Below are 16906 nucleotides of genomic sequence, written 5' to 3'. Positions count from 1 at the left end.
TTAAGTGTGGGCTGGAGTGCTAGTGGGGAGCAGGACGCCAACCTAAATCCATGAAGCTAGAGCACATGGCCTGCTTCCCATCTCATTGTTACCATGGGGTAACATTTTCCACCAGTGGTCGGCTAGGTCTAATGTTGGCAAGAATTTGGAGAAACTGGGTGATTCATACATTTCTGGTGGAAAAGGAAAATGGTACAATCACTCTGGAAAACTCTTGGATTTCTTTAAACAGGCAAACCATATACTCATGATACAACTCAATCCTAAAATTTACTCTAGAGAATTAAAAATTGTTCACTTAGAAATGTGTACAGAAAAGTTTATATCCATTCCTGGGAGCCAAAATGGAAACAAACTAAATGTTCTTGTACACGTGAATTGTGAAATTTGTGAAACGGAATTTGTACTGTAATTAAAGAAACAGAAGTAAATTATTGATGCCTGCAACTGTTTGGATTGCTTTTGCAGACAGTATGTCAAGCAAAACGTCAAATTTGACAAATTACGCAGTGTATGATTTTATTTATATATATTTTGAAATGAATCAATTACAAAAATTAAACACAGATTTTCAGGGGTTTAGGAAGGAAGTTGGGTTGTGTGTGAGTATAAAAACATTTCCCAGGAGTACATTTGTTTTAAAGAAATCCTTTTTTTATACGTGGGTGGAAATTACATGAATCCATATGTGCGACAAAAGAATCTCATTAGAGGAGATCCTCTTCTCCCCCTAAATTTAATGTGTGTACACGTGGGTGAAATCTGAATATGAACTGCAATATAGATAATTATCTTGTACCAATCTCATTTATCATTTTTCAAAAATTTCTATTTAAATATTTGAGATACACAGATAGATTGATAGATACACAGAGAGATATTAACTGATTCACTCTCCAAATACCCAAAATGAATAGGGATGGTTCCAGGTCAAAGCTGGAATCCAACATTGCAACCCAGGCCTCCCACACATGTGGCAGGAACCAACTAGTGAACCATTATCATTGCTTCTCAGGGTATCTAGTAGCAGACTGGAATCAGGAATCCTACCCACATACTCCAGCATGGGAAGCAAGCATCTTTTTTTTTTTAAACTTTTATTTAATGAATATAAATTTCCAAAGTACAGCTTATGGATTACAATGTCTCCCCGCCCCCAAAACTTCCCTCCCACCCGCAACCCTCCCCTTTCCTGCTCCCTCTCCCCTTCCATTCACATCAAGATTCATTTTTTTTAACTTTTATTTAATGAATATAAATTTCCAAAGTACGATTTATGGATTACAATGGCTTCCCCCACATACCGTCCCTCCCACCCACTACCCTCCCCTTTCCCACTCCCTCTCCCCTTCCATTCACATCAAGATTCATTTTCGATTATCTTAATATACAGAAGATCAACTTAGTATACATCAAGATTCATTTTCAATTCTCTTTATATACAGAAGATCAGTTTAGCATATATTAAGTAAAGATTTCAACAGTTTGCACCCACACAGAACATAAAGTGCAAAATACTGTTTCAGTACTAGTTATAGCATTACTTCACATTGGACAACACATTAAGGACAGAGATCCTACATGGGGAGTAAGTGCACAGTGACTCCTGTTGTTGACTTAACAAATTGACACTCTTGTTTATGGCATCAGTAATCACCCTAGGCTCTTGTCATGAGTTGCCAAGGCTATGGAAGCCTTTTGAGTTCACTGACTCTGATCATATTTAGACAAGGTCGTAGTCAAAGTGGAAGTTCTCTCCTCCATTCAGAGGAAGCAAGCATCTTAATCACTAGGTTAATTGCCCCTACCACTACTTATTCATGTTTTAGTAATATGCTGCATGTATGTAACTTGTCAGCATTGCGGTAGCCTGTCGAGTATACAGGAACTCTTTGAACTGGTTTTGGAATTGCTTGCTAGCCCTTGATTAATTCAGAACAAAAGTCTGAAACACAGTTGGAAGATCATGTTTTCAGATGGAACATGTCCACAAATATTGAAGTCATTGAGAATGAGTACAAGGGTTGTGCTGGAGAGAAGTCTGTAAACCAGGCATATAGTCCTGAGGGTAACATGGTAAGCAGTACTATTAGCAGGGCATTATGTGCTTCCCACTGTTCTTTAAGAATGAATCAATGAAATTTTACTGATAACCAGTAAAGGCCCAAACTAGAATCTTTTCTCTCACTGGTCTGTGTGGAACTTCTAAAGTTTTTGTGTATTATTCTCTAACATGTGTAGCAGGATGTTATTAAATAGGAGTTTTGATCTAAATATCAACATTCTAGTGATATCACATTTCAAAAGAAATGCAAGATGCCAGGTGTCTATTAACTGCTTGCATAATCTTAAACAATGTCCATATCTAGCCTATAAAAAGTTTAGAGGTGAATCATTTTGTGAGGAATAAAATGCTGAATTTAGTTTAAAGATGAACTCCAAAGGGATTTGGAGTCCCATGGAATCTGTATTCCTGAAATGGGCCTATTCAGCAAAAAGACTGTGACAGAAAAGAGGCGTATAATTTCCTGTTTCACTCTTTACTCCCAGTCTTTACACTGCCTGTTTATATTTGTTGTTTCCTTATGTCCTTTCTCACTCTAGGGTTGGACATACCCTGGAATGAGGGTCACAACAGCAGGATGTTGCCTATTAGGCTTGTCTGCTGAGGTGACCTGGTCAGCCCTCTCCAACTTGACAGCATGGTAGAAGTGACTCCAACTAATTTTGTAAAATTAATACCAATACTCACTACATTTTTGTTTTAAAAAAAGAGTTGTTTTTTTGAAAGTCAGCATTACAGAGGGAGAGAGAAAGATAGAGAGAGAGAGAGAGAGACTCTTCCATCTGCTTGTTCACTCCCCAAATGGCTGCAATGACTGGAGTTGAGTCAGACAGAAGCCAGGAACCCAGAGTTTCATCCAGGTCTCCTACATGGGTGCAGGGGCCCAAGCGTTTGAGTTGTTATTCACTACTTTTTCCCAGGTGCATTAGCAAGGAACTGGATTGGATGTGGAACACATGGGACTTGAACTAGTGACCATATGTGATACTGGTCCTGCTGGTTGTGGCTTAATGTACTGAGTCACAGTGACGTCTCCTACTTTCTACTTTGAGACCATGACAGATACAGCTCATTGCTCCCAGCACACCAGAGTTATGATTCTTCTTAAGAGGGATTTTTTTTGACAGGCAGAGTTAGACAGAAGAGAGATACAGAGAAAGGTCTTCCTTTTCCGTTGGTTCACCCACCAAATGGCTGCTATGGCCAGTGTGCTGCGGCTGGTGCGCTGTGCCTATCCAAAGCCAGGAGCCAGGTGCTTCCTCCTGGTCTCCCATGCGGCTACAGGGCGCAAGCTCTTGGGCCATCCTCCACTGCCCTCCCGGGCCACAGCAGAGAGCTGGACTGGAAGAGGAGCAACGGGGACAGAATCCGGCGCCCCAACTGGGACTAGAACCTGGGGTGCCGGCACTGCAGGCAGAGGATCAGCCAAGTGAGCAGCAGTGCCGGCCAAGAGGGATTTTCAATCACTGCTAATTATTGGGGTAGCATAAGATCAACACTGATTTATAGACTAATCACCCTTCCTTGACTGCTTCTATGTTTTGATTAACAATAAAACTAGGACTTGGCTCTCCTCTCTTTTCTATCTATTGAGAGCCTATTTATCTTTCCTTGACTACCTCAGAATGGTAGCATGGCTAGATAAATCCACGTGGGGTACTAGCTTGGTAAATTGTGGAGTCAGTGGTTCAAATCCCAAATAGTTCAGTAAACCTTTCCTGATCTACTCACTACCACACAGACTTTTCTTAATGATATTTCCTCTCTCTCTGCTTCCCACCTCTCTGTTTGCAAATTGGAAGGATCCAGATCAATTGCACTAACAGAGTAGATGAGTATAAGCAGACATCTTCTTCCAGTGTATACTCAGTTTCTGATGCACAAGAGCCAAATTTCACATTTATTTATAACCATAATTTTTTAGAAAGCTTTTATTTAATAAATATAAATTTCATAGGTACAGCTTTTGGATTATAGCTGTTCTTCCTCCCCATACCCGCTGTCCCAACCCCATCCCGTGTAACCTTCTACTCCCTCTTTCTTTTTTTTTAAATTTTTTTTTATTTTATTTTTTGACAGGCAGAGTGGACAGTGAGAGAGAGAGACAGAGAGAAAGGTCTTCCTTTGCCGTTGGTTCACCCTCCAATGGCCGCCGCCACGGCTCAATAGGCTAATCCTCCACCTAGTGGCGCCGGCACACCAGGTTCTAGTCCCAGTCGGGGTGCCGGATTCTTTCCTGGTTGCCCCTCTTCCAGGCCAGCTCTCTGCTGTGGCCAGGGAAGGCAGAGGAGGATGGCCCAAGTGCTTGGGCCCTGCACCCCACGGGTGACCAGGAGAAGCACCTGGCTCCTGCCTTCAGATCAGTGTGGTGCGCCGGCCGCAGCCCGCCAGCCGTGGCGGCCATTGGAGGGTGAACCAACGGCAAAAGGAAGACCTTTCTCTCTGTCTCTCTCACTATCCACTCTGCCTGTCAAAAAAAAGATTCATTTTTAATTTTCTTTATATAAAGAAGATCAATTCTATACTAAGTTAAGATTTCAATAGTTTGCACCCACACAGACACACAAAGTATAATGTACTGTTTGAAGACTAGTTTTACTGTTAATTCTCATAATACAACTCATTAACAACAGAGGTCCTACATGGGGAGCAATTGCACAGTGACTCCTGTTGTTGATGAAACAATTGACACTCTTATTTATGATGTCAGTGATCACCTGAGGCTCTTATCAGGAGCTGCCAACGCTATGGAAGCCTCTTGAGTCCACAAACCCCAAAATCAGTTAGACAGGGCCATGGTCAAGTGGAAGTTCTCTCCTCCCTTCAGAGAATGGTAACTCCTTCTTTGATGGCCCCTCCTTTCTACTGGGATCTCAATCACAGAGATCCTTCATGTAGATCATTTTTTGCCAAAGTGTCTTGGCTTTCCATGCCTGAGAAACTCTCATTGACTTTTTAGCAAGATCGAATGCCTTAAGGGCTGATTCTGAGGCCTGTTTAGGGCTTTTGTCCTTCTATTTGTCTACTGTGTGGCCTGCTTCCAATGTTGTATTATTCTCTCCTTTTTAATTTTATTATTACTAGCAGACACTTGTTCTTGCTTATGTGATTGCTTTGACACTTATTCCTATCTTTATGATCACTTAAGCACTTAAACAGATCCCTTTAACTAGTAAGATGATATTGGTACCTGCCAACTTAAAGGGATTTGGAGTTTCATGGAAAGTTTATGGCTTTACCCTTAGGGGTAAGTCCGAGGGAACATTTCCTGAACTGTACATCTCCTCCCTCTCTTATTCCCATTTTTATTTTCAACAGGGGTCAAGTTTCAATTGGATTTAAATAACTATGAATAATTTTGTGTGCCAGCATTGTTGTACTAAAATCTTGGCACCTGATCCATAGAATATCTTCCTAAGGAAAGAGCATCAAATCAACCTCTCTGAATCCCAGGAAGCTGTCAAATAGGTGAGAAGAGTATGTGCTCATCATCATTATAGTCATAGCATAGGAGACATGACCTTCTGTGGTCACCTGACTCACAACATTGTTCCTTCAGCCCATGTCTATGGGAGAGTGTACTGTGCCATCAAGCCATGGATAAATGCCTCTAGATGACTTTTCATAACCCCAGTTTCCTGGAGTGTTTCTATGCAGGTAGAGACTGTCTAAGGACAGTTCCCTTCCAAAAACTTAAACAAGTCAGGAATTAGAGCTAGCAGAATTTAGCAATTCAGAACCAAGTATTGTACAAGCCAGTGCCCCCATTGTGTATCTGGACACGATCCTCAGTGAAACATTGCCTGACTAATGAATAAGCAGTAATCTTTTTCTACAGCTTCATGTAGAAAATAGTTGTGACCAAAGGTTTATGGTTTTTGAAGACATTCTTTCCATTGCAATGAAACTGCAAAGAGCATCATTTGACAAGAAATACTCAGAGTAAGATGAGAAATATGTTGACCATATCAAGAATGATGGAGATTTTTATTTTAGTGTTCTTTCTCTAACACGAACAAGAAAAGTCAGGTTAAGTAAGCCTCCTGGAAGATGGTGAGGAGTCACTGACTTGATTCAGAGACGTGAAGCTGAGAGCAGAGCTGTACCTGTGACGTGCAGCAGGGTGGTGTCACCTCTCCAAGCCACATCTGACTGACCACAGCAGAGGCTGTTCGTCAGCAGCCCAGGCTACCACCTCATTCCTGGTCCTCAGGACTGCCCTGCAGAGCCCTCTGGAGAACCTCTGTGAGGGGCTGCCTCTGGCGCTGCCGAAAGGAGCCCACGAAGAAGTAAATGATGGGGTTGGCGCAGCTGTTAACACTGGAGAGAAGAGTCATAACCAGGTACGTACGGTTGAAGGATTTATAATTAAAATGCTCAATCCAGGTTACCAGGAAGAAGAAGAAGCCGTAGGGCAGGCCGCAGAGCAGGAAGACCAGCACTGTGAGCAGGATGGTCACATACAGCCTGGTCAGTGTCACCCGGTGGGAGCCACAGAGGATCTTGAGCAGCAGAGCCAGGCTGGACCCCAAGAGAACCACAAGTAAGAAAATCAGCCAGGAGGCCATGGTGAAATCAATTTTCATACACTTAAAATAGTCAGAAGAGTTATTCCAGTATAAACAGTATTTCCATACCAAAATGTTCAGTACCAGACACAGGGCCCAGAGCAGAGTGCACATGACAGCTGACAGGTGTCTGGGGCGGTGGCAGCGGTACCAGATGGGCCACAGGACAGACAGGCAGCGCTCGGTGCTGATGGCACTGAGCATGCTCAGGCCCACGATGTAGGGGAAGAATGTCATGAATAATAGTAAAGCTGTTATATATAAGGAGAAGGTGGAAAGATGGAAAGAATGGATGGCAAAAATCAGGAAATCTATGAGGATGCAGCTGAGCAGGAGGAAGTCGGCCCCGGCCAGGTTGAAGACGTAGACAGTGAAGGCATTTCTGCGCACGCGGAAGCCCAGGAGCCAGAGCACAGCCGCGTTTCCTGCCAGCCCAACAATGGCAATGGTGATGATCAGTGCGCTTAGGATCACCCGCTCTGCATAAAAAGCTCCATCATCATATGGACTTGCTCTTGCGATTGGTGCGAGTGTTGTCCCCCATGCTGGGATAGCTGGATTCAGGCTTGGAATGCCTCCACTGGTGTCCCTGGGAACAGAAACAAAGAGTTGAACTTTGCTGCCATATTGCTGACCCTCAGATCTGTGTCGTTATGTGAGAATTCCTTTTCCTGTGTTTCAGAGGGTGGAAATGGAAGCTTGCAGAGAAAAATAACTTATCAAGAGTTGGGGACTACTTGAACATGGAGTCACAACATGTTCCTGCTGACTCCACGTACTGGAGTCTTTCTTTTGCAGTTCATTTCATCTAAATGACATGGAAATGTTCTATGGTTCGAACAACCTCATTCAATGTGATAGTGCAATGGACCCATGTATTACCCTGGCCTGGGCCAGAAACTCACTTTAAGTTTCAGGAATTTCAAAGACATGGAGGTGATTAATACACCCCCCCCCCCCCATGACTAAGAGTGGTCCATGCAATGAGGATAAAGTAGACCTAGCTGTAGGGCCGTGAGAAGAGGCGACCTCTTGTTAGCACAGGTGTGAGGACGGCAGGGCCTTGTGGACTAGACGGTCAGCATTGAAGCCAGGAGCACTTCTTAGCTCCTTGGTTTGTAGCTTCGTGTGCTACAAGTTTTCTCAATACATATTCAATGAGTGAAGGCATACAGAGGAGCACTACACTGAATCACAGTGTAGGGGAAAGATCTGAGCCTGAGATGAACTGCTAACAGAAAGAAGTGGAGGCAGAGGGTGACTGCCAGGTGTGAGTGCCCCTGAAAAGAGTTAGTGAAAGGTGGGGCAATCATGGAAGGCTGCTAAGTGGTGTGCTGTGTGTAGTGTCTCCTATGAACCAACTGCATTTTCCTCCCAAGATATCTTTAATAGAGTTTCCTTTGCTGATGGAAGCATTTCTGTGAGGGATGACTGTGATTGGAGGTAGAAAAAAGTAGCACTTAGAATTGAGAGAGAGATGTTCATGCAAATGTCCTTGTAGAAAGAGCATAGCTTGCATCTGCATGATTAAGAGCAAGTGATTGAGAGATTATCAGGTTGGCTCAAGTTTAATTCAAGTTTGCTTCTGTGAGGTGAAAAATCAGTATTTTTCCCATTTTGTAAAGAAAGGAGTTGGAGCACAAAAATGATGATTGATTTGCCTCTAATATCTGACACTGTGGATATGAATGCAGCAGAGGTGTCTCAAGGTTCGCCCTCTGATCCCCCAGCTGTGTCTGACAATTAAGCATGAGTGATTGGAAAGCAGGGGAGATATCTCCAAGTTAAGTTCAAGAAGGCAGTTAAAATGTGGATGCAAATGAAATCTAGCCAAAGCAAACTTTAGAAAAAAGAGGCAGTGAAAGCTATCAAATTGGAGCAATAGAGGTTGGTAAAGTCTAAACAGGAGCAGAAAGCAGAACACAGGATCCTTCTCCTCTTTCACAAAGGTAGCTGTGACTTCGCAGTTCTGAGGGATTCCCCTGGGCAGGAGGCACCTAAGTTGGAAGAGAAAACATCCTCCTTGGAAGGTCTGAGCAGCAACCAGGAGTAAATGCATCCATCACGGGCTCTCTTAGAGACACAAATGCCCAGCTTAGGTTGGCCCCATAGGAAGAGGGAGGAAACCAGACCTCTTCTGTCCCCATTCAGAGCACCTCTCTGTTTAGGGTGTCCTCCTCATCACACCTGAAGCCCGGTAAAGGACTAAGGCTTACCTGCTTTGTTCATCTTGTATCCTACTATTCTCATGGGTTCCCTAAAGGATTTTCATGTCTGATCCTCACTTTACACAGGAAGAACCTGAGGCTTAAATGACAAGAAGTTTCCTGAGATCACATCATCCAGAGCAAGCTAATACCAGCTCCAGGTCTCCTGCAGTCCTGTCTGAGTGCTCCACTGCTCCTGCCCCCCATTTATCCTATGAGTTTCTCCCACAAAAATCCTCATGTGAATGCAAGTTTGAGAAACCACCAGGGGCTGCAGAGACTGCTAGTTTCTTTTTAAGAGCCATTCTTCTCCAGTGTCTGTCTTTCCAAGCCTCAGACTCAGAGCTAATAAACTTACTAAAGTCACTGTTATTGGGGCAGGTGTTGTGACATAACAAGTAAAGCTGCTGCCTGTGATGCCCACATCACATACAGGTGCCAGTTTGAGGCTCAGCTGCTCGGCTTCCAATCCAACTCTCTGCTAATGGCCTGGGAAAAGCAGCAGAAGATAGCTCAAATGCTTGAGTCCCTGCTATCCATGTAGGAGACTCAGATGAAGCTCCTGGCTCCTGGCTTAGGCCTGGCCCAGAGAGGCTACTGGGGCCATCTTGGAAGTGAAGTAGTAGATGATAAATCTCTCTCTCTTTCACTGTTTATTCCTCTCTCTCTGTTTCTATGACTTAAATAAATAAATCTTTAAAAAATGATCACTATTATTTGGGCCTTCATTAGGACAGCCAAACGTACATTGCAAATGATAAGCAACATGGTTTTCCGTTTATGTTTCTTTCCATTTTTGATGCAATTTTTCACCTATGTGGCCGATGGTTAAGTAAAAGTGACAGTCATAGTATGTGAAAAAAGGAAAAAACAACCCTGATGGAGATGAGAGTAAAAATGATTCCATATTCAGACAGGGAAAGACCTAGGACCCGCAGGACATAAGAAGATGTTAGGGTTAGTCTCATTGCCATGAACATTTTCCTTCATCCTTCTCTGCCCTCACGGGGAGGCTTCCCTGTCTTTTAAGTCTAGGGATGAAAATCATGCTTCCTATTGTTAGATTTAGTATGCGTGACTGAAGTTTGTCACTGCAGCTTAACCTAGCCCCTCTTTGTAAATGGTCACCATTTGACATGCTCTCAGTTATCCCAGTTTGGATAATGTGTTACTACCCCCTGGAACCTTGCCAGATGTATAAAGTAGAATAACAGTGAAAATCAAGTACAACAATGAAGCCTGAGTGACAACTGCTCAACTCTGATTCAATGTTTGCATGTTACCTTCTTTTTTTTTTTTTTTTTTTTTTGACAGGCAGAGTGGACAGTGAGAGAGAGAGACAGAGAGAAAGGTCTTCCTTTGCCGTTGGTTCACCCTCCAATGGCCGCCGCGGCCAGCGTGCTGCGGGCGGCGCACTGCGGGAGGCGCACCGCGCTCATCCGATGGCAGGAGCCAAGAGCCAGGTGCTTTTCCTGGTCTCCCATGGGGTGCAGGGCCCAAGCACCTGGGCCATCCTCCACTGCACTCCCTGGCCACAGCAGAGGGCTGGCCTGGAAGAGGGGCAACCGGGACAGAATCCGGCGCCCCGACCGGGACTAGAACCTGGTGTGCCGGCGCCGCTAGGCAGAGGATTAGCCTAGTGAGCCGCAGCGCCGGCCTGCATGTTACCTTCTTATGAAATACATGGTAGAGGCAGCCTTCTCTCCAAGACAGCAGGTGTGAATGGTTTGAGTTAAGGGGAGAATGTGTAGAGATGGATCAAAAGGGAGAAAGTTTTCCATGACTCCCTTTGGAACTCTCACATTGGAGTGCTGGAATCCAGCTTTCAGAGAGAAGGTGTTGTCATTCTCCTTTTCCTGAAGGAACATCCATGACCCCTGAATTTAATGCTTACAGGTAGAAACCTAGACTATGACATTTTAGCAAAAACTGTAACTGGAAATCAGACATTTCTTGTTAAGTATGCTTACCTTTCTTCCATCCTTCTCTCTGCAGGTGAAGAGTTCTTTTGATGATGCCAGGACCCTTGTTTGTCCTTTAAATCATGAGGAGCTGGCCTGAAGGCTGGTGACCCAGTGAGGCTTATAAGGATTCTAGAGAGCTTTTTGATTCCCTGTACAGGGACTGAGAGCAAATCAGAGACCAGATCCCTTTGCATCACAACCTTCACCAAGATGTTTCTCAGCATCTGCCCCATTAACTCTCAAGTAAGGGCCTCTCTGTTTCCCTCCTCTCTTTCCTGTCCTATCCCATCCCATTTGGCCCTGCTTACAGGGTATAATTGCTGTTCTGTGACTTAATTGTCAACTATAAGCCCAAGTAGCAATTCCAAGCAATGTGAACGTTGCTTGCAATTTGGGGCTTAAGTAATAAGACATTCAAGGCTTGCCATGGACTGACTCCTTTGGTTTTTGGTGTGCAATCTTCATTACAGTGTGGTAATGTATTTGTGTGTACACTCTCATTGCAAATGACAGAGAGTATATCCAGGTTGAAATTCTCCCTGAATCCCCCTCTCCAGAAGCCACATTTTGTCATATTGCATTCACATTTCTTTTACTACCTGCATAGAAATGTAAAGAGTTTATCACATTAAAATTTTTTTTTGTTTATTTGACAGGTAGAGTTAGACAGTGTGAGCGAGAGACATAGAGAAAGGTCTTCCTTTTATTGGTTCATCCCCAAATGGCTGCTACGGCCGGTGCTGCACTGATCCGATGCCAGGAGCCAGGTACTTCCTCCTGGTCTTCCATGTGGGTGCAGGGGCCCAGGCACCTGGGCCATCCTCCACTGCTTTCCCGGGCCACAGCAGAGAGCTGGACTGGAAGAGGAGCAACCGGGACTAGAACCTGGCACCCACATGGGATGCTACTGCCACAGGTGGAGGATTAACCAAGTGAGCCACAGCACCAGCCCCATAGTTTATCACATATAACATAGGCTGCTTCCTCCTTCCATTACTTCATAAACTTGAACTTATTTATGCCAATATCTGTACAAAAAATGAGATTAAAACACAAACACAAAGGCACAGGCCAAAGGTCTCATATACAAGCAAGAAGAGAGATTTCATAGGAAATCAACAATTATGCCACAGTACATTTCTTAAAGTGGCTAAAATAAAAAAAACATAGCTTCAGTTATTGGTAGGCATTTAGAGAAACTGAGTCTTCTGTTGCTGATTGGAAAGTGAAATGCTACAGCTACTTTGGAAATCCTTTTGTATTTTCTGGAAAAATTCAATATCTATTTATTAATATCACCCAAGAAATTCACCCCTGGCATAGATCCCAAGTGGTGGAAAATGATTTTCATCTAAACCTACGTACACAAAGTTTTATAATAGCTTTATTTAAAATGGCCATGCTGGAAACCAACCAAGCATCCTTTACTGTGATTAGTGAGACAAAGCTTAATACTTCCATATAATGGAATACTACTCTTCAATTAAAACAACCAACAAAAAACTGCTCATGCATGCTACAACTTGGATGGATCTTGAGGGCACGATGCTGAGTGAAGAAGAAAAATGAAAAATTTAAACCATGTGTGATTGTATTTATGTAACATATTTAGAGGGGCCAGCGCTATGGTGCAGCGGGTTAAAGCCCTGGCCTGAAGCACCGGCATCCCATATGGGTGGCGGTTCTAGTCCTGGCTGCTCCTCTTCCAATCCAGCTCTCTTCTGTGGCCTGGGAAAGCGGTGGAGGATGGCCCACATCCTTGGGCCCCTGCACCCATGAAGGAGATCTGGGAGAGGCTCCTGGCTCCTGCCTTTGGTTGGTCTCTTCTGCAACCATTGCAGCCATCTGGGGAGTGAACCAGCGGGTGGAAGACCTCTCTCTCAGTCTCTACCTCACGCTGTAGCCCTGTTTTTCATATAACAAAATAAACCTTTAAAAATATATTTAGAAATTAAAAATTTATAGAGATGGATAGCATAACAGTGTTTATGTTTTGGAAAGTGGGTTGGGTGAGTGTAAGTTTTAAAGGAGTAGCCCAATTGTATTCTTTTCAAATGAAAAAATATTTTAACATGAAGGAATTATGAGACTCTACAAGTGTGATACAATGTAGTAGAATTATAACAAATATGTATCATCTTGTAACAATGGCTGAGTGGAAAAGTGATAAAATCTAATTGATGTAGGTAATTGTGCTTAAGAAATCAGTTTCCTAAATATGAAACCCCTAATAGCAAAAGCAGTCTTATACAGCAAAAACAAAGCCAGAAGCATCACGATACCAGATTTCATTACATAGTACGGGGCAGTTATAATCAAACTAGCATGTTACTGATACAAAACAGATGCATATTCCAAAGGAACAGAATAGAAATGGCAGAAGTCAATGCACGCATTTACAACCAACTTATCTTTGACAAAGGAGCTAAAAGCAATCCCTGGAGCAAGGACAAACTGTTCAACAAATGGTGCTGGGGAAACTGGATCTCCACATGCAGAAATATGCAGCAAGACCCCTACTTTACACCTTACACAAAGTCCATTCCAAATGGACTAAAGACCTAAATGTACAACTGGATATCATCAAATTATTAGAGAACATTGGGGAAACCCTGTAAGACCTTAGCATAGGCAAAGACTTCTTGGAAAAGATGCCAGAGGTACGATAATCAAAACCCAAATCAACAAATAGGATTACAACAAATTGAGGAGCTTTGGCACTGCCAAAGAAACACTCAGCAAAGTGTAGAAGCAACTGACAGAATGGGATAAATTATTTGCAAGTATGCCACTGATAAAGGATCAATAGCCAGAATATATAAAGAGATCAAGAAACTCAACAACAACAAAATAAATAACCCAGTTACAAAATGGGCCAAGTACTTAAACAAACATTTTTCAAAAGAGGAAATCGAAATGGCCAACAGACACATGAAAAATGCTCAGAATCACTAGCCTTCAGGAAAATGCAAATGAAAACCACCATGAGGTTTCACCTCACTATGTTGTATAAATGGCTTTCAAACAGAAATCAACAAACAACAAATCTGGTGATGATGTAGGGAAAAAGTACCTTAATCCACTGTTGGTGGGAATGTAAACTGGTAAAACCACTATAGAAATCAGGTGTCCCGTGTGGGCACAGGGGCCTAAGGAATTGGGCCATCTTCTTCTTTCCCAGACCATAGCAGAAAGATTGATCGGAAGAGTAGCAGCAGAGTAGAACTGGAAGGCATTTGGGATGCCAGTGCAGCAGATGGAGGATTAACCTACTGTGCCACAGTGCTAGCCCAAATGTGTATTAGTCTGTCTCAGGTGTAACAGCATGTTGAAACAGAAGTTTAATCTGAATGTCAAAATACTGCAGCTACCACAATGCCAAATGTTATGACAGGCAGAAACTGAATGTGAGGTTTCTGATCATTGCTTCCCAACTCTAAAGCAACAAGGATATAAAATTTTACAGAATTCTGTATGTTTTTTACAAGTTATTTACTTTCATAAGGATGGTATGAACCCTTTATGATAGTAAAAATATACTTTACATTAAAATATAATAGTTGTTAACAAATATTAATATTGATATTCCAGAGAAGAGCAATACAACATGCATAAATAAGCTTTCATTTGCCTGTTGGAGAAATTCTGAAGAATGTACTTCAATTCTGCTCAACATTAGAGTTGGAGATTGGACTTTTTTATTCATGATGAAAATATAATTTCAGTGATTCCAAACTTGACCTTTATAAAGACTGTCATTTGAATGCTTTCCCCTCATGGAATTAAATTCTGATTATAACCAGTGTAAGAAATGTGCATGAGAATGAGAATGACAAAATAACTTCTATTTCCTCTCACTTCAACATTGTAAATATTTTCTAAATGAAATTTTAAGTGAACTTAACTCAAATAGTTTAACAGAAGTAAAAACATCTAAATTAGAGTTGGTTCACTTAACATAACAATAAACACCATACATCTCTTAACTGTATACAGATTGCTCAATGGTTTACAGACAAGATGTGTAAACTAAAGTTATTAGGAAGTAAAACCTTTTAAAAAACAATTCACTTATTTATTTGAAAGTCAGAGTTAGAGAAAGAGAGGGAGATATAGAGATACAGAAACAGAGAAGGAGACAGAGAGAGAGAGAGAGAGAGAGAGAGACCTTCCATCTTCTATGTGACTCCCCAGATGGCCGCAGCTGCCAGGGCTGGGCCAAGAGGAAGCCAGGAGCTAGAACTCTCTTCTAGGTCTCCCAGATGGGTAGTGGGGCCCAAGCACCTGGGCCTTCTTTGCTGCTTTTCCCAGGCCATTATCAGGGAGCTGGGTCAGAAGTGGAGCTCCAGGACACAAATCGATGCCTAGATGGCACACCAGTGCTGTAGGCAGTGGCTTTACACACTGTGCCACAGTACCAGCCCCAGAAATAAGATCTTGAAATCAAATCTCTATTTTGGCTGCACCTACACTTAAAAAAAGATGTTACATCAACTGGAATGGCACAGAATTCTCCAACATCTGAATAGAAAATGTCTCCAAATCCCTTTGAAAACAGAACTTCCATTCTGACTCCAATCTCTTGAAGAGAGGCAGAGCAGGGGTAACATGGAGAATGGTTTGTGAGTTGTAGAAATAAAATCAAGATTGTTTCCATTTTGTCATCCCATACTACATGAAGTGCCATGGAAGTGTTTACATAGCACACTTCCACATCTCAAGACTTTAAGCTGTGATCTTTCCAGAAATGTGTGACATGGCACTACCCTTTTGTCTTGTCCATATGTCAATCTCCATTTCATTTGACTAACGACCTTGATAAAGTCAGAAAATCAATCTCTTTGCAGAGAACAATAATTATGTCTTCTTCTATTGGACACTTCTAGATTGACAGCCATGTACAATCACTAGATAAGTAAATAAAAACAGTGAAGGAAAGAACTTTCCAAAGTGGGACTATTTCATAGCTGGGTTCCAGGGATAGTGTACCCCTCACTACTGCGAGGAACACAACTCTTCATTCTCTGCATCTCTTAGTCCAACATTCACGAAAAAGAACAGACACTCCCTTGTCTTGTGTTCTTTTCATACTTGAAACTACAAGGCAAGGCTCACCACCTGAATGCCAAGTGGCTACCATGTTAAAAGTGGGTAAAGATTGCTAACGCCTGCCTGGGTTCTGGTGTGGTTGGGACACCTGCGCCTGCTAAGCTACTGTGAAAGAGTATCTCATGATTGGGGCGGAGCCAAGATGGCAGAATAGTGAGGGTGCGCACTGATAGTCCGGGAAAATTTAGTTTAATAAAAGTGGAGTTACGGTAGCCTCAGAAAAAGGATCAGGAAAAAATTGCAGAGGAAACTCTTCCGGATCTAGTGGCTGTGACTTGGAGGACCTACTGGGAGAACAAGGTTGCCCACTGCGTGGAAGCCGAGCCGCAGGAGCCACAGGGTCTGTGCGCCAGTGCAGGAAGGGGAGTGGATGTCACACAGACACCAGCGGGGAAAGCAGGGACGCCCAGGGCTCCGAGTCCACACATCGGCGCTAGAAGGGGAGGTGAGCTCAGTAACCCGAGACATTGACGGGGAAACGGCGGTCAGAATCTAGAGGGGAGCAGGAAAGTTCACCAGACTGACTACAGGGGAGAAGGAAAAAAAAAAGGTGGGAGGGTACTGGTACAGACGAGTTTCTCTCTGGTTTCTCTCTCCACCAACCTTGCAAAGGCGAGCAAGAGACAAAGAGCAGGCCCCACTCTGGATATACATAACAACAGGGGAGAGCTAAGGAACTGAGTCACTACAAATCAGTAGCCTAGGCAACCCAGTGGGAGTCCAGAGGAGAAACGGAGACTGCACAGACTCTTTGGGTAGAAGCCAGAGATCAGAAGCTAAATACCATCAATTCTGCACAGCCGTGTGGTATTACTTGAATGAATGAATAAATAAATAAATAAATAGAGAGAGATTTACCACGCATAACCTGAGGGTGTCACCTTTGCACACCCGTAACCCAGAAGAACCAAGCAGAGCTCTCAGGCCACACCCATCTCAAGCCTCCAAGGCTCCTCCAACAGTAGGCAGTCCACTTAACACAGACATAGTATA

General features: G+C 43.0%; 1 protein-coding gene across 1 annotated transcript in view; it reads right to left on the bottom strand.

Annotated features, from left to right (window-relative positions):
* Window positions 1-6261: 6261 nt before the first annotated feature.
* LOC100338125 (mas-related G-protein coupled receptor member X1-like) overlaps window positions 6262-16906 on the bottom strand; it is a 32758-nt gene continuing 22113 nt past the window's right edge. The window contains exons 2-3 of the mRNA XM_070060033.1: window positions 10509-10696; window positions 6262-7222 (exon numbers count right to left, since the gene is read on the bottom strand). Of these exons, the coding sequence (XP_069916134.1) occupies window positions 6262-7222; window positions 10509-10696 (1149 nt within the window). The remainder of the gene's footprint in view (window positions 7223-10508; window positions 10697-16906) is intronic.

The sequence above is a fragment of the Oryctolagus cuniculus genome, chromosome 1 (genome assembly GCF_964237555.1).
Source record: "Oryctolagus cuniculus chromosome 1, mOryCun1.1, whole genome shotgun sequence".
In the NCBI taxonomy this organism is placed as follows: domain Eukaryota; kingdom Metazoa; phylum Chordata; class Mammalia; order Lagomorpha; family Leporidae; genus Oryctolagus; species Oryctolagus cuniculus.
Note: the sequence above shows the minus strand (reverse complement) of the source record. Positions and strands in the feature narration are given on the sequence as shown.